The sequence below is a fragment of the Sceloporus occidentalis genome, unplaced genomic scaffold (genome assembly GCF_023333645.1).
Source record: "Sceloporus occidentalis isolate IW3139 unplaced genomic scaffold, rSceOcc1.0.p SCAF_1, whole genome shotgun sequence".
Classification (NCBI taxonomy): Eukaryota; Metazoa; Chordata; class Lepidosauria; order Squamata; family Phrynosomatidae; genus Sceloporus; species Sceloporus occidentalis.
The window spans coordinates 197,005,619-197,029,564 of record NW_028316981.1 but is presented as its reverse complement, the minus strand read 5'-3'; the positions used below and the strand labels follow the sequence as shown (position 1 = coordinate 197,029,564).

Genomic DNA, 23,946 nt, shown 5'->3' with positions numbered 1-23,946 from the left:
TATTATGGCACAAGCTTTCAAGGATTAGAGTCCATTTCCTCAGATACATCAAATTCATTCTATGCACTTAGGAGCTGATGTGGCCTACCTTTAAATTTATACATGTGAGCAAGAACTCCTTGCGTGCATAGGGCAAGGTCTAGCACTGGCATGAAAAGAACTTCCTTAATCATTTCCTAGGGAAGGTAATTTGAACACATCTTATCCTTGCATGCACTTGTCTTTGGGGACTTGCTGTGTATATAGAAGTGAGTCATTGTATTGCAGAAGTTTTATATAGATACACCGGATAGAAAAAGTTTGCACTGCATTTAAATTTTTTAAAAACCCTCAATCGTTAAAACTATTACTGTCTTAATGCAGCAATAGTCTGACACTGCTTTACCAGTCATGGCTCTATCCAGTGGAATCCTGAGATTTGTAGTTTGTTGTGGCACCAGAGCTCTCTGACAGAGAAGGCAAAATAGCTCACACAACTACAAATCCCAGAATTCCATAGCATTGAGTGAGGGCAGTTAAAGTGGTGTACAGACTGGTGATAAAGGGTGGCTTGGGCATGGAGTGGGGGCGTGGTGTCTGCACAACACACACCCTGACTCTGCCCCCATGCCAGTGTGATGCTGCGTGCCACACCACATGGTGGGCAGTATCACAGCGCTCCTCTGGCACTGCATCCAGATGACACAGTGCTAAAAAAGCACCAAAAAGCCGTAGCGCTGGCGGGTATGGCACCCTTTCCGTGGTGCAAAAAGGAGTGGCTTTTTGTGGCTCCTTTTTTGCACCGTAGAAAGGCCAGATAGGGGCCACAGCATGTAGTTGCTGCAGCCCCAATCTGGTGCTAAAAGGGGCAGCTGAAGGCTGCCCTGTTAGGGAGGTCTGTTCTGCTCCTGAGTCTGCAGGATGGGTTTTATTTCAAAGCACAGTAGGAAAAGAATTCATATTACGTATATTCCACCAGTGATACATGGGGTGGGGTCATTCTGCTAATGTTTTTGGCCACTACAGAACAGGAGGTCCTCAGTAAAGCAGGAAATGATCAGTTCACACTTTTGCAGATTGGTAATATATATAGTGTGTATGTGCATGAGACCTCAGGAACCAATATTCAGAGTCTAGGATTCAGTGCTGGAGCCAGGGTGCAGGATGGAAGCAGGAATTATCACACACTAAATCGGCACCAAACTGCCAACCACCATCAGCTCAGGTCCAAGCCACACTCTGCCAGCACTTTTTAGAAGCCAGAAGCTTTCTGACTTCTAAAAAGTGCTGACAGAGAGTGGCTGGGACTGGTGGCCAGTGATTTGGCGGTGATTTAGTGTGCAATAACCTCTGCCTCCATCTCGCTTCCTGGCTCTATGTTATTTCTATTCAGCCATTTAGTACCAAGGTTAAGACTGACTCAATTTTCATCTGTTAAATCAACTTTTAAAAGTAGTCATTGCTATGTTTGACTAATGGCTTATCTTTACCATTAATTACTTTACAAATCTATGTGTCTTCCTCCCTGCAGTTTTTGCTCGAATCCTGAAAGCTCCTGAATCCTACAATGTCAGCTTTGGCTCCGTGGTGACGCTGCACTGTGCAGCAACAGGCATTCCAACTCCAACTGTGACATGGCTTGAAAATGGAAAAGCTGTAAGTGTTCCTGCAGTTTCTATGATCTGGTGATAGGAGCATGTCTGATGTTCATGAGGGCTGCTGTCAGTTGGGCACTGTAACCTGCCCATTGTGGCTGATTAGGGTTGGTCAAAGGGGGATGAGGGCACAGTTCCAAGGAATAGTATACACACTCATTACTTGAAACAGTAGCGTCACTAGGGGGTATGGAATGCAGCAGATAACACCCCTGAAGGGAGGTGTGGAGAAAGACAGGCAGAATAGAACTTTCAGGGCAATCAGTGGGAGCCTAGAAAAAGGTGAGGGCTGCTCCCAGGAGTGGGTATTAAAGGAGGAGGAGCCAGCCAGTGAGAAGAGAGTGTGTCAATACCTGTTGAGGCAAGAGGTTGTTTTAAAAATGTCACAAGGAGCAGTTAGATTTTAGGAGTTCAATCTGGTTGGAATTCAGGCCCAGTACACACAGGCGCTTTGTGGCATGGCGGTGGCAATATTAGGGTTTGAGAGTGTGCTGCATGCTTCCAAACCCTAATATGTACGAGTGCCAGCATCATGGCGGCCTCCCATCCATACAGGGGCCACCATGATGCTGCCACCTTACAGCAACCAGACGTTGCTGGCAGGAACTGGCATCATGGCAGCACCCCTTCCTGCTTCTAGCATTGCAAAAAAGAAGCTGCTCTAGGCGTCTCTTTTTTTGCAGCATGTCTATGCTGCAGCATGGGGATGCTGCAGCACAGACATGGGGCTTACAGGGACGGTAAGGAGCCTCCCGTCTGTATTGCCTCTTAGTCTCCAAGATGAGAAGAAGAACTTTAGTAGGGACAGGAGAAGTCCAGCACTAAAATGTGTGTTAGTATCCTGTGGGATTTACAGCTAGGAAGGTTGTGGAATTAAGCTGCCTGAGGAGTGGATGAATAAAAAGGGAGCTGAGCTGAGGAAGCTAAGCTATAGTTTCTGTTGGTGTAACAAAGAATCTGAAGAGTTAACAGCTAAAGAAGCTGGGCATAGGTTCTGTGTGAACCAAGACAGGAAAGAAGCATAAAGTAATACCATTTATAACTACTGAAGTAATTCATATACTGTAACACAAGCTTGAGCTACATCCTCTAAGAAAGATACAGTAATAAGCATTGAGTGTAAATCAAGTTCTTTGCTTTATATTCAGCAAAAAGTGACCTGAAGTGTTTTTATAGATAACATCATACACGCAACCAAGTATGTATTAGAACACGACCAGAAGTAATAAGAACATCTAATAGCAGAAACACTTAGGTTAACAGAGAGACTCAGGATGAGAGTCTGAGGGAGTTCTAGATTCGAGTCTCCTCGTAACAGGGGCTGACACCACAGAAGGGGTGACACCCAGTGAGCACCCCCCAACTCTCTGCCACATGCCATGGCATGCGGCAGGGAGAGAGAGGACCCTGCATCCCCTGTCCCTACCCCATGTGACTTTACTCATGCCTTTAGCCTACATCTGACCTTCTGATCCCATGGACCAGAATACTCTGAGAACAGCCCAAAGTATTCTGGCTCTGGAGCTGGCCTAACATCTCCTCTTTATCTGGTGCTCTCCATTGTGATGTTGTGTGGTAGTTCGCACACACATCCCATGCATAGATCACATGGCTGGGCATATCATTCTGACATCAGAACAAACAACTCACCGTTGAGGTGGTGGTGCCAGGTAGCACAGTGTGACATGTTGTAAGTACCCTCCTGGCATTGCAATGGGGTATTCTGGATTTTTAAAACATTAAAATTAAAACATTTTAAGGGGGGTAGAGAGCAGCTTCAGTGCTGTTCAGATGTTGTCTGGACAGTTTGCATTGGACCCAGAGATTAGGTCCTGTGTTGTTCAGACTTGTCACCATGGGAATTGGGAGGCTGGGGTGGGGTTTTATTTGGCCTGTGCAGACAGGACCCCCATTAGTATCAATATTGTTCTTTAGGAGCTGTAGAACCAACCAGAGATACAGTGAACTTTGGGCTGAATTGCTTTCCAGCAGTGAACTTGACAGGATCCATAACGTGGAAGGGCAAAGCTTGGCAACTAAGCATGAAAAGTCAATATCCTTTACTTTTTGAAATCTAGACTGGTTTAGGCCTTAGAGGAGTGTGTTACATTTGGACTGTTTCTGTTTGCAGAGCTTTTATATCCACAGTTCATTCCTTTTACCTTAGCTATGTTTGGTTTGGACTGTCAGCTCTTTGGCATTCATGCCTGCAAGGCAAAAATCAGCTGCTACCTCTCCAAGTCCAAATCATGGCACATAGAATTTTCTTGCCTGAGTGCTTGTCTTACTTCTCAACCAGGAAGGATGAATATTTGAAGAATGAATCAGGACGTTGGCTGATTAGTTGGGTTTCTAAAGGATTCGACCAGCCTTCCCCCAGCTGGGTGTGTCTCAGAGTACTCCTGCCATCATCATTGGCATTGGCCATGTTAGCTGATGCTGATGGGAATTGTAGTTCAAAATATCGGGACAGGTACATATTGTGGAAGGCTGGGTTAAACAATATCATGAAATATGAGTCCATAGATGGCTCTGAGACATAAATAGTATTGTTCCAGAGGAACTTGCACAAGATAAAGAGGGAATCCTTAACTGCCTTCGAGTAAGTACATTTCCCATCCTTGTTTGGAGACAGCTCTGACAGTGAAAGTGGTATCTAACTAGTGTTAACTTGTAGCCTAGATAAATCTTTGGTCTTTTCTTGGTAAAAAAAACTAAAATGGATTTTTAATCATTAAAAAGAAAACGTCTTTGACAGCAAGTCATGGCATTTGTGTGTACAAGAAATAATAACTTAACAGTGGCTCACATTTCACATAGAAAAGCTAACTGTCAGCTTAGCAGGGCTAAAAAATGCAATTACTTGTAATGCTCACAATGCTTTTGGCAGCAACTTTCTATTACTTTCCATAATGTAAACAGCAGACTGCAATGCTTAAGTGTCTTTCAAGCTGGTTTGAAGTTAACTGTACCAAGGGATTGTTTCACCTTAAGAGGTCTTGGCAAAAGATTGCCCGTATACTTCCTTAGTTTTTTTCCTGTCCCTGTGAGCACTATCCATGAACGTGGCAAGGAAAGTATTATTTACTGTGTGGTCCATGCTGAGAATGAACAAGTCTGACTCACTCTTCAAGTTCTCAATTTCCTTTCCAACATTTTCAGCTAGAGCAGAACACTGCACACAAAATCCATTGATGATACAGTCCCTTTAAGATTCCAGTTCAGCAAGAGGAGGGGAAACCAGCCGGAAGATGGCAACATGAAGGTTAAGACATCAACTTTGCTAAAGGCCAGGGGAATCAGAACATCTGAATAGCTGCATCATTATTACAGTATTTTATTCCACAAAGTTAGGTGTCATGTACAAGAGCTGGGAAATCTTTGTTTGACTTTTAAAAACAATAACATTAAAACAAGTCTCTAGTCCTTATGTAGTCTGGAAAAATACATTGGCTAAATTTCAGCAGCTGCAGCACAGCAGAATAGGACATTTTATATTTAGATGGCAAGGCATTGTTCACTTTTAATACCCCTTTCCTTACAGATTTTTTTAGAAATAAAAATATTTTAATTTATGTTTTATTTATTTATGTTCAAAAGGTTTTCAGTTACATACAGTAATATTCCAGTATAACAAAAGCAGGAAAATTAAAATAAAATAGGAGGAAATATAACCGCATCAGTCCTAAATTTCTATAAAAGCTGACCAAATGCCCATTTGTAAATTTCATCTATACACCATTACTTCAAATGTTGTATTTGTTAATTTCCAAGAAACATGTACATTCAAAAGAACATGCACATCCCTGAATATCAAGGAACTTTCCAATAGCAAATTTAATCATGCAATTACTTTCTCCCAAAATGTAGCTGCTATGGGACAACTCCAAAACAGAAAGCATTACATCTCCAACATTTGCTGATTTAGAAAATCCTTTCTTGACTATACATTGTGGAGACCACTATATTTGAAAGAGCAATTTCTGCTGTATTAAATGTAGGTGGAGATTTACTGTCATATTAGTTATAGATGTTAAAACTGATGGCCATGGATTAGTCAGAGCTGGGTAATCCAATTCTTTATTTCATTCTTACTGTAAACCTTGCATGTCAATACTGTATATAAATATATGAAATGTCAGGAATAGACTCTTCTAGAACATGGCCACATAGCCCGAAAAACCCACAAAGAAACTATATTCATAAAATATATGAATTGTTGGCTTGGACACTTGGTTGGCCTCAATTAATGCCTCTAATGCTAAGGGAACCTCAGATGCACTCAAAGCTGCAATCTGGATTGTAGCAAACGTTTCAGTTGTAGATACTGACATTTGGCAGATAGGTGTAGTTTAAACTGTCCTTGCATAACTGTAAAAGGCAAAAACTCATAAACATTGCCAAGTATCTGATTTAAGGCAACAATTCCATTATTGGCCCACACCTTCCATAAAAATGGTTCCTTACCAATTTCCAAATCTAGGTTTTCCCATAAAGTCAATTTGGGATGAGTACGTGATCAAATTGCAACTGACCAGACAATATTTGCTGCACAGTTCTAACTGCTGAAATTGTTGGTAAAACAGTGTCTTTAAATAAATAAAAAAATGAAAACCAAGTGCTGTCCATTTAAATAGAGGTGCCAGAAATTAAACGTCCAAAGCTGACCATGGCGGATTACTTACTTTTAAGTGGATATGTCCAAAAATTAATACAAGATAACAGATATGCCCATTGGGATATAAAAAGATCTGGAAGGCCATACCCTCCCTTTTGGATTGGTATTTCCATTCTTTTCATTAAAATTCTAGGAGGAGATCACCTCTCTGCCCAATCTCCTAAACAATACATTTAATGTGAAGTTGAAGGCTTTCATGGCCGGCAGCCATAGTTTTTTGTGGGTTTTTCGGGCTATGTGACCATGTTGTAGAAGATTTTATTCCGGATGTTTCACCGGCATCTTCAGAGAAATAGATTTAATTTTTGAAAATTCTTGCAAGATACCAGTAGTGGCATTCCACACACAACATAAACAATTTTAAGTATAATATTCATTTTAATCGCATTTACCTTACCCCACGGACTCAGCTTTAAGCCCACCCATTTCTCTCAAACCTATGCAATATCTTTTATCAGCTAAAATTAATCTTCTGAGATAGGTCCCTAGGGATAGAAAATATATCACTACTCCATGTCACAATCATCCCTCATACCCACTATATAGACCTTCTTTAAAAAGAAAATCATTGGGATTGGGAATCTTACTTTTGTTTGACTTTTTAGTAAACCTTACATACTGTTAGGTGCCTTTTCCTGCTTTTTTCAAAGTCTTTTTACACTCACCTGGCACCCATTTTCCTCCCCATCTTCTGACCATTGGGACGTAATTTCAATATTGTTGGCAAAGGAGGATTATAAGGAGGACTTGGAGAAAGATGATGGAAAATGGACTGGAGGAAGATGAAGCTGGTGAAAGAAAAAAATGTCCCTGCATACATTTTAAAAGACTTCTTCAAATGGTCTCTAGAAAGTTCAAATGCTTTTGTGTAAGCCATACCTGACTTTTTATTTCACATGTGCCTACTGTTAACTTTAAATGGGGGAAAAAAAACATGCTAAACTGTTCTTTACCTTTTGTGCTGCAAAAGCCTATCCCTGTTCTTTCCATGTTATTTCTATCTCTGATACCAAATGTCCTATTAAAGAAGTAATGCCCAGAATCACATCTACTTAATTAACTAAAGTATACCTATACTAAGTGCATTTATAATCACTGTTCAGTGGAAATGAACTGGAAAATGTGGTCCAAATGTTTTAATATTCCAAAATTGGTTTCAGTAAGGAATTTTAGTTGGTGGTTTCACAATCTGGAATCTTTTGATGAAAAAATACACATTTTCTCTGCCAAAAGTACACAGTCAGGTTGTGTCACTACAGAGAAATCTACAGATGTCATATGGAAAATAAAGCAAAGGAGTTTAAGCATCAGATTTTATTAAATCTGCTGCATTAGCTTAGACATGGCAGCACCTGGATGAACTCAAGGAAATCTGAGTTCGTGCCCTGAGGAAATTGCTTCTGCAAACCAGCAAGAATAATTTCTGCATGCTAAATCCAAGGAAGTGATTTCTGAAGAAAGAAACCATTTGATTAAATGCTTTACTCTGAACAAAGAGAAATGTTTCAACAGTAATGGGAAACTCAGTTTGGTCACTGTGAATTGACACAAGCACTTTTTCATGTGACCACCTCTGGTTTGTTTTATACATTAGCACCGACAAGTTTATTAATGTAGGGATTGTGCCTTTCCAATTAAAGTAGAATAAGGGGCTCAAAGTGCTGGTTATCAATCGGACCTTCATGTTAATTATTAGCTATATGTTATGCATAGAAATATTTTGGAGCTCACATATCATGGTGGAAGGAATGAGTCCCATATTACTATACCAGTAAAATATGCATTCTGGGTAAACATCCTGAGTAAAGTTTAAATTATTAGGTCTAACCTCACTGGCTCTATTACCCCTCCTTGTTTTAAAAAGTGGTGAGATTTTCAAGTAGACAGGCTATTTCTAAGTAGAAAAAGTGGCAATCTGCATTGCTACAAAGTGGGGCAAGCTGAAACTTGCTTAACAATCATTCTCGCTCTGTCTGAATTATAGTTCCATAAAAAGGCTTAGGGAAATGTCCAACAGCAAATGCTCAGTAACCTACAGTTCCCAGGATACTTTAACTGGGAGGGCATAACTGTTAACAGTTAACCTAGCATAACTATTGTTGTTTTTACGGGGATGTAATTCTTCACTGATTTTCTTCTCAAAGAATGTAATGAGTAATTTAGCAATTTTCTTCCTCCTATGAGAAAACCTTCAAAAACTGTACTTTTTCCAAGGCCTATTCACAGTTTGTAACTTATTCTAGGCAAAATGCACACATGGTTGCTTTGCACCAAACCCCCCCCCCCACCACCATTTTTGTACAGAAAATGCAATTAAAATAACAATTATTATTTTTCTGCACAGAATGCCATTTCTTGCAGAAAACAACAATGCGATTCCAGAGTTCTTCCCATCAGGATTTTGTGAACAATTTTAAATATCTTTTCCATCCCTATGTTGTGTGGCTTCCAAGTTGCTTTTGATTTATTGTGATCTTGAACTGAACTTGTTGTGAGGTTTTCTTGGCAAAGGATGTTCAGAGGGATGTTGTCATTGCTTTCCTCTGGGGCTGAGAGATTTTGACTTTCTCAAGGTCACCCATTGGGTTTCCATGGCCAAGCAGGGATTTGAACTCCAGTCTCCCAGAGACCTATTCCAGTACTTAAACCACGATACCACAATTAATCTGGAATAAAACTGAAAATGAGTAGGATATAGTAACCTACCTCGCAGAGTATTTGGGTATTAAAAACTCCCCTAAAGTGAGTGTAACCTAAATTTTTGGGAGAAAAGAAGGGATATAAAATTCAATGAATTAAAAAAACAAAAAACAAATTTGTGTCTGTAGTGCTGAAGAACCGCTGATACACTCTTTTTATGTATAAAGTATTTTTCAAGACTTAATTGTATCACGTCTCAAAATAACCCCTTCAGTAGTCCTTAATATTTCCATTTTAAGTATGAAGAAATGGAGTCTAGATAGTGGTTTGCTTAAGGCCTCCAAATCAGTTATGCCTATTAACTGCTAAGCACTCTGGCGGAGAAACCCCTGTCCTCAGTTGATATACTGGATAATCTTGTATGGCTATTTTAGGATATTTTACTGCTTGAGATACAGCAGGAAGTGTAAGGTATGTAGTACCTAAAGGCCATCAAATTATTTTGGCACTTGAGGGAGAAAAATCTACAAACACATCTCTCATAATAAAAATACAATATGAATAAATTAAATTACTATTTTCTGGCCTTTCATGCCAACAAAAATCTGAAGTGGCTTCTTCATTGGTCCTGGTTCTCAACTTCTCTGTTTAGACTAGTCCTTTACTTTAGTCAGATGTTAAACCTGCAGAGCTTGGAAGCAATTAATTACTTAGCAATTAATTAGAGCTAGTTACTTCTAATTAGTCAATGCATGCTTAACTACATACATTGCAACTGTCACTTATAAGAATAACCTTAATTATTTTATGGTGTATCTTTTAAGTTATTTTTACAGTTACAGAGGTGTAGCCTTATTAAATGATAGAAGAGGAATAGGACATAACTTGGCATGGTGGCTTGTGATGCACCTTATGCTGTATCCTCATGCTGGTTTTATTCATATTATTTTGACTGTTCCAAAACTGGCATTTTGCTTGTTTATTTTGGCTTTCAGAATTGCAGCATAAAAGAGACAGGCATGATAATGTCCCAAGAGAAAGCCTTCCCCTGATGCTTTTAAAGTTCTGGCAGGTTCATATGAGGAGATAATGGTCTTTCAGATAGTCTGGACTGGTTTTGCAATGATCTTTTGTGGTGGGAAATAAAAGGGATGAAAGTAAATAATAAAAGGTAAGACTTGTTATATCTGAAAAATGGGAAATAACAGGTTACCTTTAAGATTGTCACTCTAATGTCAACTAACTTCATTGACAACTTGGTACAAGAACTGCAGCTAATTACTTTCTAAAAAAAATTTCTAAGCTGTGTTCATTCCTGTTGTCTGTTTGCTTTTAGGTCTCAGCAGGGTCCATTGTAGAAACAGTAAAAGACAGAGCAATTGATTCTAGGCTCCAGGTGTATGTCACCCGTCCTGGTTTGTTCACTTGCATAGCCACCAACAAGCACAGCGAGACTTATGGCACTGCAAAAGCTGCTGCCACAATCAACGTGTCAGGTATGTGTTCAGAAAAGAGGCTGCTGGTAGAGGATTAAATGACATTTTAACTCCAGCCTGGAATCTTTCTCTCACATTCTCAAAGAGTTTGGCTTCCTTGTAATTTACAGTAGGATAAATTTGATCTAGGAGTGCACCTTGTTCTGGCTATTTCTTCCTACGTTATTACACTTCAGAGGTTGGCACAGCTATAATTTCTGACATATTTTCTGACATCCTGATTACAGTGTCCCAAGAGCACTCTGTAAATTCACCCAGAAGCAGGAAGTGACTCGGATGGAGCACTATTTTAATATCACCAAATAGCCCTGTGGAAATAGTTCAGTGAGCCATGCACATATTGAGTATTACTTACCAGTAAGGAGGGGACAACGTGTTGATCTCAAAGGGACACATATAGAATGCCAAAGGTTCAGAAAATATACCTGTACTCTCCAGTGAGGATGTGAAAATATTTACGAACTTTCTTGCCTTTGACAGGATCTCACTGAAAGAACTATCAGCTGGTGTGCATTTATTATTATTATTATTATTAACCTTTATTTATGAAGCGCTGTAAATTTACACAGTGCTATACATGCAATCTTTTTAGTTAGACGGTTCCCTGCCCTCGGGCTTACAATCTGATGGACAAATGGCTAGTGTTTTCCAAATCCCTGCCCCTTTTGATTTGTGTTCTTTTCCTTTCCTTTTGTTTTGGTTGTTTTGGAGGGTATTTTGTTTTGTTTTTCCACAAATGTTGCATTTTGCACAAAAAGAAACCCTGGTAGTGAATTTTTGCAAAAACGTCCAAAGTGTGGAAATCATTGAAAAAGGCTCCCCACCCCCGGGGCAAAGATTTGGAACTATACTCTCTGGGACCATTATTTACAACACAATGAGACTGAAAAAATGATTACACAATTACTTTGGTTTTGATTTTTCTGGCTGTGTTAACCTCCTGAAAGGTTGTAGTGACTTGTAGTCTTTCTGTACTGGCAGGAAGGTACTTTAATGAAATTCCTTAGTAAACTGAATGTATGTATGTGAATCTAGGGGAAATCATTTTGCCATGAAAAAATTACCTTCCTGAATTATGTACTTTCACATGTCATACCTTTAAAACCTTTACATATTTATCCCTTTTATTATAGCTTGTTCCATTCAAAAGAGAGAAAGCTAATTTTTGTATTATTTGATTTCTTCATCAGCCACTCCTCTGGAGAGCAGACAATACAGCTCACTTGTTGATTTTCTTGAGGTCTAATCCCCCCTAGTCCACTGGGAGCTACACAGGCCATCATCATCTGTTGTGGAAGAAGCAACAAAGCTCATTTCTTTCCTCTGCTTTAAATTAAAAAAGGCAGGGGGGGGCTTCTGTGGCATGCACAGGGCAACTATTGGCCTCCATGTCAGTTGGGTGGTAAATATTCTCAGAGTTTTAGTTCTAATTTACAGGGTTAATTTTAAATGAGCAATCTAAGGTGCTGAAATCAATCTGGAAAATAGGTCAAGCACTTTGGATAGCCCCTTTACAGATGGGACTAAACGCTAGGGCAGATTCACTGATACAGGAACCATCAGTCACTACTCAGTGTGTATACCTTGTTTCCTAGGCTGATAGTGTTCCTAGAAGCTTTTCAGATTTGTTATTTTGACTGGAAGCATAGTGTGCCATTCACTCACCCTTGCCCCAGAAACATCAAAGGGGAAAAGCTATATAAATCCCCTAAACTTTCGTTGAATTCCTAAAGATGAAATATGCTTTGAGTGTCACAGAAACAGCAGTAACCGTTCTCACTTCTCTCTTTCCTTCTTCACTCCCCATACTTATTTTGATGGACGGTGTGGCTGTGCCCTTAGAATGGAGGTAAGAATAATCTTTGAATGGGTATTATTGAGACTGTGCAATTTGTGTTTGAGAACAAATTTGTGCGTAATCATTTGGTAAGCTGGTTCTGTATATTTCTCAGCTAAGGCTGAAATCACATGTTATGGCTGCTGGTGAATACATTATTATTATTATGTTTATGTTTATGTTTATTTATATCCCACCTTCCTCCCAGTACAGGGACACAAGGTGGCTTACAAATCTAAAACAGTCCAAGTTAAAACACTATAAAACACGCAAAATACAAGTTTAAAAAACAAACAATTCAAACAATTAAAAAAATTACATTATTGAAATTTAAAGTTTGAAACTCTTTAAAACAAAAACAAAACAGCATTCATGTCAGTGAAAGTCTAGCGGCATAATAACGTCTGTACCTGCTGCTAGAAGGACATCAGGGATGGAGCCATCCTGGCCTACCTAGGAAGGGAGTTCCAGAGCTTGGGAGCAGCCACTGAAAAGACCCTTTCTCTTGTTCCCACCAAACACACCTGAGAGGGTAGTGGGACAGAGAGAAGGGCCTTCTTCCCATGACCTCAATATTCTTGGGGGCTCATACAGGGAGATACAGTCATTCAAATAGCCTGGACCCAAGCCATATTGGGTTTTATAGGTCAAAACCAGCACTTTGAATTGTGCCCGAAAACAGACTGGCTGCCAATGGAGCTGTTGCAACAAGGGAGCTGTATGGTCCCTGTAACCAGCTCCAGGTAACAGTCTAGCTGCAGCTCTTTGGAAGTTTCTGAGCACTTTTCAAAAGCAGACCCACATAGAACACATTGCAGTAATCCAAATGGGATGTAACCAAGGCATGTACCACCGTAGCCAGGTCTGATTTCTTCAGGAACAGGCACATGAGTTTTAGCTGTACAAAAGCACTCCTGGTCACCACTGATATGTGGACTTCTAGGCTCAGCACTGAATCCAGAAGTACTCCCAAACTACGAACCTGTGTTTTCAGGGGAAGTGTAACCCATCTAACACAGGCTGAATCCCCATTCCTGGATCTGTCTTTTGACTGACCAGGAACACCTCTGTCCTGTCTGGATTAAGCTTCAGTTTGTTTGCCCTCATCCAGCCCATTACAGCAGCCAGACACTTGGTTTAGGACAGAAACAGCTTTCTTGAAATTAGGTGGAAAGTGATAGAACTGGGTATCATCAGCATACAGGTGACACCTTACTCCAAAACTACAGATGACCTCTCCCCAGCAGTTTCATATAGATGTTAAAAAGCATAGGGGATAGCACTGAGCTGTAAGGAACCCCACAGGCCAGAGTCAAGGAGATGAACAGATATCCCCCAACATCACCTTCTGAGAGCACCCCTCCAGGAAAGAGCAGAGCCACTGTAGAACAGAGAGGCGGCTCAGAAGGTTACCATGGTTGATGCTATCGAAAGCTGCTGAAAGGTCCAGCAAAACCAACAGGGACACACTCCGCCTGTCCAGTTGGTAGGTCATCCACCAAGGAGACCATAGCTGTTTCTGTCCCATAACCAGGCCTAAAACCAGACTGACATGGATTTAGATAATCCGTCTCATCCAAGAACGCCTGGAGTTGGGAAGCCACCAATCTCTCCAGCACCTTGCCCAAAAATGGAAGATTGGAGACTGGCTTGCAATTATCTAGTAAAGTAGGATCCAGGGAAGGTTTTTTCAAAAGAGGTCTTACCACAGCCTCTTTTAGGTGTGTTGGGACCCTGCCTTGCTGTAAAGAGGCATTAATCACTTCCTTTACCCACTCTACCAATCTTCCTCTGGCCTGTTTAATAAGCCAGGAAGGGCAGAAGTCTGGTATATATGTAGTGGTTCTCACCTCTCCAAGGACCCTATCCACATCATCAGTCTACACAAATTGAAAGGTATCCAGCAACAGTGGACAAGCAGGAGCCAAGTTTACATCCACTGGCACTGTATTAACTCTGGCATCTAGGTCACTTTCTGCTTTCTGTCCCCTAGTAATATGTATAGTCAGCACTATGCAGTACCATCATGTTGTGCGAGTTTTACCTTCCTTGCAAACAGCACCAGTGCAATGGAAAATTGTGCTGTATGCCTGAATTGACTCAGAAATTTGGGAAAGGGTTAGGGTCTTGACAACACTTGGCAGAATAAAAAGCAAAACAAAAACACCCAGCTTACCAAGTGGCTCCATTCACACTGCAAGGAGTTTTATATTTTAATATTCACCCATTGCCTTACCGTTTATCTTTGCAATGTCCTTCTGAGTGTCTCAAACCAACAGCGTTCAAGGAGAATAGTCTTGGTTTAGTTTCAACTGTCTAATTAAAAAATTAATAAACTGCAAGCCACCCTGAGAGCCTTTGTGGCTGAAGAGCAGGGTATAAATACTCCAAATAAATACATATAAATAAGCATGTTTTGTTGTAGAATCCAAGTGCCATACATATTTCTTCCAGAGTCTAGTCAAATGGATTTGCTTAAGCTAAAAAGCTACTCTTCCCAGTTCTTTGTGCAGCAGAGTCACAAGCAGTCCTCGGGAATAATGAGTGACAAAATCAATACATCTTTGGGAAGTATTATCAAGCTTGCAAAGTGGAGGAGGCCAGACAGATGGTGTGTGTGTGGCGGGGCGGGGGGGGGGGGGGTTCACAGGAAAGGAGCTGTCTTGAAGAGGAGACAAAAAGAGGCTTATGTCATCTATGTCCTCTTCTATTAAAACAACTGTCTGAAACATAGCTGTGTGATCTGTTTGACAGTAACTTTGATGATGGTGCTGTCTGGTAGCTTTCATATCAGTGGGATAGTGAATCTATTTTGGGTTTTAACCTGAACTTTAAAGGAACTATTCAGTGTGCTGAACCTTATTCCCAAAATGGGTTCAGCACTTTGAATAATTCCTGTAAAGTCTGAACCCAGAGTAGATTAACCACCCCACTGACATGGAAGCCACTGGATGCCACCAGGGGTTGGAATGGAGTCAATAGTGAAATCTCATTGTTCTTAAATGAGGCTGCTGACACCATATAGATATGAAGCAGTTTGATACCACTTTAACTGCCATGACTCAATGCTATGGAATTTTGGAATTTGTTTGTGAGATATTCAGCATTCCCTGTCAGAGAGCTCTGGTGCCCCACCAAACTACAAATGTGTTAGCATTGAGTTATGGCAGTTAAAACTGCTTTATTTCTGGAGGGTGGCAGCAAAACGAAGACAAGAACTTTCTCCCCTGTTCAGACATTCGTAATTTGTGCAGCATATTTATAGACAAAACTCATCTTTCTTTCCTTTGTGAACTGCGTGTGTGTGTGCACGCGTGCATACGTGCACATGCACATGTGCGCCGCATGCGCGCGCGCGCACGCACACACACACACACACACACACACACACACACACACACACACAGAGCACAGTGTCATCTGTACCAAGAAGGGAATTTGCCTGAGGATCACCTAAAGTATTTTCCTGCAAGACCTTATACTGAATCTGAAAAGAGTGAACATGTTTCCAGCGCCTACCCCAGCAGAAAACCAACAGGCTGCAACTGAAAACCAATATTCAGTTGTCTTGGTGTCAGCCAAAAGAGACAATCTGTGCTGGATCTTTCACCCTTTGGTGTATTCAGTTTTTGTGCTAGCTAACTTAAACTCATTTCTCTATCCCACCCTCAAATAAGCAGTACAAAAGTCATTAGACTGAACCCTGTGCCTAATCTTCTGAACCATGTAATTTGATTAGTTGAAGTAGGCTGGATTCATTCCATTAACCAGACTTTGGGGAGTTTCTTTTTGAGCATGTCCAATAATTTAATCCAATAGAAAAGATTCCAACTTCTGCTGGCAATATGCCAATTTCAGCCTCCAGAAAAACTCAAGACTTGCTGCTTCTAGGAGCCCTGGTGTGGTTGTGAAGATTTTATATAAAAACAGGAATGAGCAATGTGTAACTTGCTTCTCCATCATTTAAAGGAAGTTGTGTATATGTGGTGGTTGCTGTGCTATGAGAGATTTGCACATTTAAATAATTTTCACATTCTTGGACCTTTCTCAGGAAAGTTTTTAGGAAAAAAAATCATTTGCAGCCCCTGAATTTTGCTTTATGTGTAGAGATATGTTGCATAACTGCAAAACAAAATATTGCCATTATGACAAAATATGGAAAATATTACTTTTTGGCACATATGAAATTTCTATAAACACCCAACCAGGCAAAACCCTAAAATATGCACATTCCTCTGTGTGTGTGTGTGTGTGTGTGTGTGTGAGAGAGAGAGAGAGAGAGAGAGAGAGAGAATAAAAAGTATATATTTACATCCCTAGTGGTGACTGCTCAGCTTTGCAGTTTGAAGCACTAATGCTAGAATCTGCCTGGTGCCTTTATTGTTGTATGCCTACAAATCATTTCCAAATTATGGCAACCCTAAGGTAATCCTATCATGGGGTTTTCTTGGCAAGTTTCTCCAGAGGGAATTTGCCATTGTGTTCCTCTCAGACAGAGAGAGTATGACTTGGCCAAGATCGCATGCACATAAGTTCCCCTATGGAAGCAGTTCAGCTCCACTACACTCTGAGGAAGACTGTTCCACTGTCGGAAAGCCCTTACTGTCAGGAAGTTCCCCCTAATGTTGAGATGAAATCTCTTTTCCTGCAACTTGCATCCATTGCTCCGGGTCCTAGTCTCTGGAGCAGCAGAAAAAAAGCTTGCTCCCGCTTCAATATGATATCCCTTCAGATATTTAAACAGGGCCATCATATCACCTCTTAACCTTCTCTTCTCCAGGCTAAACATCCCCAGCTCCCTAAGTCCTTCCTTATAGGACATGGTTTCCAGACCCTTCACCATTTTGGTTGCCCTCTTTTGGACATGCTCATTTTTCAACATCCTTTTTAAATTGTAGTGCCCAGAACTGGACACAATATTCCAGGTGAGGCCTGACCAGAGCAGAATAGAGTGGAACTATTACTTCCCTTGATCTAAACACTATACTTTTATTGATGCAGCCTAAAATTGCATTGGCCTTTTTAGCTGCTGTATCACACTGTTGACTCATGTTCAACTTGTGGTCTACTTGAACTAGATCCTTTTCACATGTAGTTTAATTCAGCAGGTGCCCCCCATCCTATATCTGTATGTATTCTCAAATGATGCATGTTTACCTATCCCTGCTGAAATTGATGGCAGCCTTCACTTGTACATTTGAATGTGCAACTGGTTGTGCAAAATTGCCATTCAACACAAGTGTCACTTAACATACAACACTGTGGCCTGTTACAGACAGCCAAAATAAAGCTGCCTCGAGTCACAGTGGAGGTATGGTGTTTCAATGATGCATGTGTCCTAAGAGTCCAGAAGCCACACCAAAGCCACGCTCCAATCCTTAGGGCTGGAGCGTGGCTTTGGTGTGACTTCTGGACTCTTAGGACGAATGCATCATTGAAACACCATACCTCCACTGTCACTTGAAGCAGCTTTATTTTGGCTGTCTGTAACAGGCCTGTGTCTTCTTCCAGAACTGGGTGTAGTTATCGACTTCTACCAGGGTTATTTCAGTACCAACCACTGACACACATTACTGCTGTAGCATAAAGTTTATTGATGGCAAGTGATGCAGCAGATGATACAGAACAGAGAAGCATTTCAGCCCATTCACTGATGTCTTCCATCACCTCTCATAGCCAATGGAAAAACTGCCCTCTTCAACAAACACTACCCAGACTTACTCCTTCGGCCAACAATCAAATTCCTATCTTTGGACATGTAGAACATCTGGGATAGGATGACTGCAGGCCAAGATGAGACAGGATAAAGGGGTCCCAAACAGTAATATAGTGCTGAAGCAAACAAAGAAAATCAAAGTGTGCCCATCTTCTCCCTAACAGCAATGAGAACTGTAGTGCAATGCAAGTAGGTAGGCTCCTTTTCAGAGATAGGCCAGGCCACACTAAGACTATGGGACCTGTGTGCAGGATATAGCTGGATCTTTATGGTCAACCATCAGCAGTTGCTCAGAGTTCTGAAGGAGTGAGAGACCATCCTCAATACCAGATGGTGTAGTTGGGGGAGAGAAGTGTTGTTTCAGTCCTTTTCCTAGTCTGGGAGTATTAATCCTAATCTGATAGGCTTTAGGCATTTAACTTGGTAGGTTGCCACTGCACATCATTTCCTCTCTGTTGATCATGCTCATTGGATTTAGTAAATTGTGGCATTAGTTCAACCAAGCCTTTGTGTCTGCCTCTTTCTTTCCTGCTTCTTTCTACAATGATATTGCAGTAGCCTTTAGTACAAACAGTATCACTTTTGGCTCTCCTATTGTTTCTCTGGGGGCATTACAATGCTATCATGTTCCTGTCATGATGAATTGCTTCCTTTTCTTCAGAACATGAGTGAAAAGCTTCCAGCTCCACTAGTATACGGAAAGAAATCAGAGAAAATATGAAAATTGTAATCCAGGGATGGAATGCTGAAAGAAAGAAAGAAAGAAAGAAAGAAAGAAAGAAAGAAAGAAAGAACAGTGTTCCTATAGCTGGAATGCATTCCTACATGTTGAGTGTTAGGGAAAACCTTTGAGTAATTTTGTCAATGACAGGCAGTTCATTTTCCTTCAGGCAAATGGATTTTAAAAATGTCTTTTCCCCCTGACATCCATTATTTTTTTACAAAGGTTACAGATAGCTCTGCTGGCATTTCCAAATATTTGGAGCTGATATAAACTGAACTCCGTGACCTTTGCATAAACTGTGAAAGAAGGAACAGCAATGATGGCTTTGGCTTAGTGTTGTCTGCTTGCAATTTTTGTTATGCAGAGCTGAATGTAATACAGTAAGGCAGGGACTCCCAGAACTGTGCTCATGATGCCTGCCAGTACAAATTAGGTTTCAGAATAGAGAGTGGCAAGCTTGTTTGTGTATGTAGCTTCATGTGACCAAGCTGAAAAATCCTGTGAACTGGAAAAGAGATGATTCTTCTGAATTAAACTAAGGGGCAAAACAGACGGTCAAAAAGAACCGGCTTCCCCGTGGACTGGGGGCATGGCGTTCAGACAGCTGTATGCCCCCAGTCTGCCGGGAAGTTGCACAGCCAACTGCACGTGCAATGGATTGCTGCACCAAAGAAATGCTGAAAAAACACAGCCGTGATGGCAAAGTTGCCCTTTCCCTGGTGCAAAAAAGAGTGGTTTTCTGCTGCTCCTTTTTGCACCGGTAAAAGGTCGGGTTGGGGCATGGTGTGTGGTTGCCACAGCCCCAAGCTGGCGAGCAAAGAAGTGGCAGCAAACCATTCTTTACTTGTCATCTGTTTCGTTCCTTAGTGCCAGAAATTATTTTCCTTCCTATGTGTGGATAAGCAGGCTGGTAAAAATACTTGTTGGACTGTACATTTGTTAGACTTACTTTGAAGTCAGCTCTAGTGGGTGCAAGAAATAGGAAAAGGCTTGCAGTCACCAGACCCATTCAGATCTGAACTTGCAGCAAACATTCTGTTGAGATCTAGAATCATTTTGTAATGTGCTCTCCTGCATCTAGTGAACAAGATCCTCAGAAGCTTATCCAGTTAAGGAAACCTTCAGAATCTTAACATGGAACATCCAGATTTCATGTGAGGTTTCCACACTTGTGCTCTGTATCCTCACTGGGAACTGGAGACTCTGCAGGCGCAGTGGGTCCTCCCTTCAGGCCTTATGCACAATATGCAAAGGTCTCAAGATCTAATGGGAATAGTGATGCTAGGGTGAGACAGTGAGCATAGTCTTTCGAAGTGACTAGCAGATTGTACAGAAAATGACTAAATAATTACAGTACTTGTTTGCTTTGAATATCAGCATATTTCATCAATGCATAGAAATCCTTGTGTGTTTGTCCCTCCCACCAGCAGACTTTACAAGGGTGATGCAGGCTACTGTAGCACATACCGTGGAGAGGTCTGTAGTGCTCTGTTGGCAAAGGATGCATTTGTTTTCTTCAATGCTTCCTATGGAGACCCAGAGGAGACCCAAGAACTGCTTGTACGCACAGCATTGACTGAACTGAAAACAGTGAGTCCTCTGTGCCGCCCAGCTGCTGAGTCACTGCTGTGTCACTACATCTTCCAAGAATGCAATCCCTCCAGGATTGGACCTGCTCCCAAACCTGTTTGCAGGTAACCCATGGACAAATACATCTGATTTTTTTTATGTACCCTGGATAATTTCCCTGCATCATGAAGAAAAAGTAGAATAAATGAGGTATAAAATGAATTCTCCCCAAAACTGTAATCATTATGGGGAGTCAGCAAGAATAATGTCAAACTCTGTATCATATTTCCATATTGTCATACTTCCATTATATGACACTGTGATCCCAAATATTAAGTGGCAGAATACATGGAATTAGTAGTAATAGTTGCTCCTTTAAAAAGTACATGCAAAGGCTTAGAAAAAACAACCCACAAGCCATTTACCTGGATACAGAAGAACCCGTCCTCCAATCCTGATGCAGTATCACTGAAGTTCTGACATTATTTATTTATTTACTTATATAGCACTGTAGATTTGGTTTGGGTGGGGTTTTTTTTATGGCTTACGGATACTTGGAACCAATTGCACAGTTCCTTGGATCTGGGCCAGCAAATACCTGCACTTTTCATCCCATACCTCCACACTGACTCATAAGTAATTTTTAAAGCATTAAGCCATACCAAATCCATTCCAAAATAAGCTCCCATGCTAGCCAAGAATTGGAGCCAACCAATCACTTCTGCCACCACCTGTTAGTTCAAGTAAGGAGCGTGGCTTTGTGTTTTGTTCATATCCAAAAACTTTCATGGGCTCAGAGGTTGATTCAAAAACACACAACTATTTTCTTAGGTATGGCAAAACACCTCAACTTTGATGCCATATCACAAGCTTTTGTATGTCCCTGAGTTTCTGAAGCTGGTTGCTATTCAGTATGGTTCGGGTGAGGGCTTTTCTGTCTTCAGGAAGATGGTACCCATTGCACAGTTGAATCATTGGCTCATAGGTCATTTTCAAAATGTTAAGCCTTACCAAATCCATTCCAAAATAAGTCCCTACCCCAGCCAAGGCTTGTTTAGGGCCAGCCAGTCACTGCTACCACCACCTGTTAGTACAAGTAAGAAGCATGGATTTGTGTTTTGTTTATAAAAGTATTTATCTTGTCATTCATAGATGTGGCCTGTAATTGGGAGGTGGGGGTGGGGGTGCGGGGATAAGATAGGTAGCATTCTGCAGTTCATTCTTTCCAAATGACTCTGAGGTCCCAGAATAAAGGAGATTAATAGCATTTGCATTTTTGATAGGAAAGCAATGTATTTATACTTATTATTAATTGAACACAGCAGATTCCCTTCTGTAGTTCTTAATCATTAGCTAGTGCATAGCTGTTTACTAGCAGGTAGTCAATAGCTACCATGCAGTGAAGAAGCAGAAACAATTCTCTTTTATGAACTTCCTAAATCATCACTGCCATAGGGTTTGCATCTGACTATTTGCTATAAATAACTTGCCTAATAAGCTGTTTTCAATGTTGTGTCTTCAAACTGACTCCAGTGTATGGTGATTCTATCCTAGCAGTTTCTTGACATGATTTATTTAGCAAAGGTTTGTTGTTGTCTTTTCCTTAGGCTCATAAAAATGTGACTTGCTCAAGGTTACCTAGTGGGTTTTCATGGCTAAGTGAGAACCTAAACCCTGGTCCCCCAGAATCCTAGTCCAATGGTCAAATCACTACACCACACTGGCTTTCCTGCTTTCAGATACAGGAGTATAGCGCCAGTATTTTTAAAATTATAACACAAAACACAATGTTATCACTGATAGCACTATAGATACTAGGTTGAATACTCTTAAATCCAAACAGAAAAGAAACTAGGGAAAAAGCATCTTAAGTTATTTACTACATGGATGTACTGTCATTCTTCCAAATCAATAAAGGTAGTTTACATTTTAAACACAACTGGGGTGGGCGGGTGGCAACAATGAGCAAATTCAGGTGCCAGCTCTTTCTTATTGTTACTTTGAGCTGGAGCAAGAGAATAAGGCATAGGAAATCAAGGAACTATGCTAATTATTCTGCCATTACATGATCTGCAGAGATGATATAGTGGTATCAGTAAGATGTTCCAGCTTAACATTAAAAACAAAACACCCTGCAGCACATGAATGCTTCACATCACATGGAATGAAGTCCTACTGAAATTCAGTATAAAGAGCAGGATAATGTAAGTTTATAGACCAGATCCTCGCCTAGTATAAAAAGATAAGAATTAAGGTAATAATGTTGAATATTTGAAGGCCTTCATCTATACTATTCACAATAAATTCTTACTGCATTGTTGTTAACACATCACTAACTCTTGCATTTCATTGTTGTTTTTAAAACAATGTAGAGAGCATTGCCTTGCTGTAAAGGATCTCTACTGCTTTAAGGAATGGCTTTCAATGGAAGAAAATGCCCGCAGAGGAATCTACAAACCTGGACTGATGTTACTTACCCTGCCAGAATGCAACAGACTTCCCAGCATACATCAAGACCCCAAGGCCTGCACATGGATTCCACATCTAGGTAAGTGGCCTATTAAGACGATGGGGCCTGAGACTCTGAACATAGGCTTTTGGGGTATGATGTGACCTTTCATAGGGGTTCTACTGAAAGTGAAAACTGTGGTTCTTGCAGAGCTGCTAGCTGATAACCTAGAAATCTTGAAACAGCTCCATACTGGAATTATTCCTATTTTCATTGGTTACATTTTGCTTCTATCTTTTTTCATCCTCAGATCTTAAAAAGGAAGATGTAACAAGTAAGTAGTTATCTTCAGACTCTGGACTTTCCTAGAATATAAGATTGGCATTTTAGCTATATGTTTTTTTCTATGTGGAGATGGAGACTGTGCATTCTCAAGTAATGCTAAACCAGTTCACTGTGATGTTCATGAACTGAACTCCCCTCTCCTCTAGTGTGAATGCAAAGAAGAGCACTTTGTATCTGTTCAACTGAACAAGGTTTGTAATTATGCCTAGGCAAACAATGGGGTTTCAATTATGGTTTGTTGAAACAAGCCAATTTCAAATCCATTGCTAATGATCCAGGTTTGTATCAATAAATTATAATGATCTCTAACTACATGTCTTGGTTTCTAGTAGTTAAAAATAGAAGTAGATTTTTTCAGTTTTGCCCCTATAAATGTGCTGGAAGAGGAGAGGAAAGATAGGAGTGCATCATCCCAAACTTTCTGCCTGTTATCACTGTAGCATGGTTTAATGTTAACATGCAAATCACACAAATGGCATGGTGGCTTCGATAACAGTAGGACAATGGATCCACTAAAGACTGTTAGATTGGAATCAGGGTAGGAGAATGTATGCTGCCTTGAACTTATTGAAGGAAAGGCAGGAAATTATACATGTAACAAACAAATAACTAATATGTGCATGCAAATTTAAAATAAGTTAAAATAATATGGGACTTTATCACACCAGCCTTCTGTCTTGCCATAATTGTGTTAGTGTTAGAAGCAGAAACATACCAGTAATTCTGTGAAGGTGCTGGTTTGGTGAACTATGATCCTGTGTGCTCTCTTCTGCATGGCCTCCATAACCTTGCCTTTCTGACCCCTGCCCCACCCTGTGTGCTTGGTTTATTTTTTATTTTTAATGCAATTGAGCAACT

General features: G+C 40.6%; 1 protein-coding gene across 1 annotated transcript in view; it reads left to right on the top strand.

Annotated features, from left to right (window-relative positions):
* Positions 1-23,946, top strand: part of MUSK (muscle associated receptor tyrosine kinase) — a 62,003-nt gene that overhangs the window by 23,223 nt on the left and 14,834 nt on the right. Inside the window, exons 6-11 of the mRNA XM_089488261.1 lie at positions 1,511-1,635; positions 10,289-10,448; positions 12,291-12,297; positions 20,153-20,419; positions 22,667-22,842; positions 23,054-23,077. Coding sequence (XP_089344387.1) covers positions 1,511-1,635; positions 10,289-10,448; positions 12,291-12,297; positions 20,153-20,419; positions 22,667-22,842; positions 23,054-23,077 — 759 coding nt within the window. The remainder of the gene's footprint in view (positions 1-1,510; positions 1,636-10,288; positions 10,449-12,290; positions 12,298-20,152; positions 20,420-22,666; positions 22,843-23,053; positions 23,078-23,946) is intronic.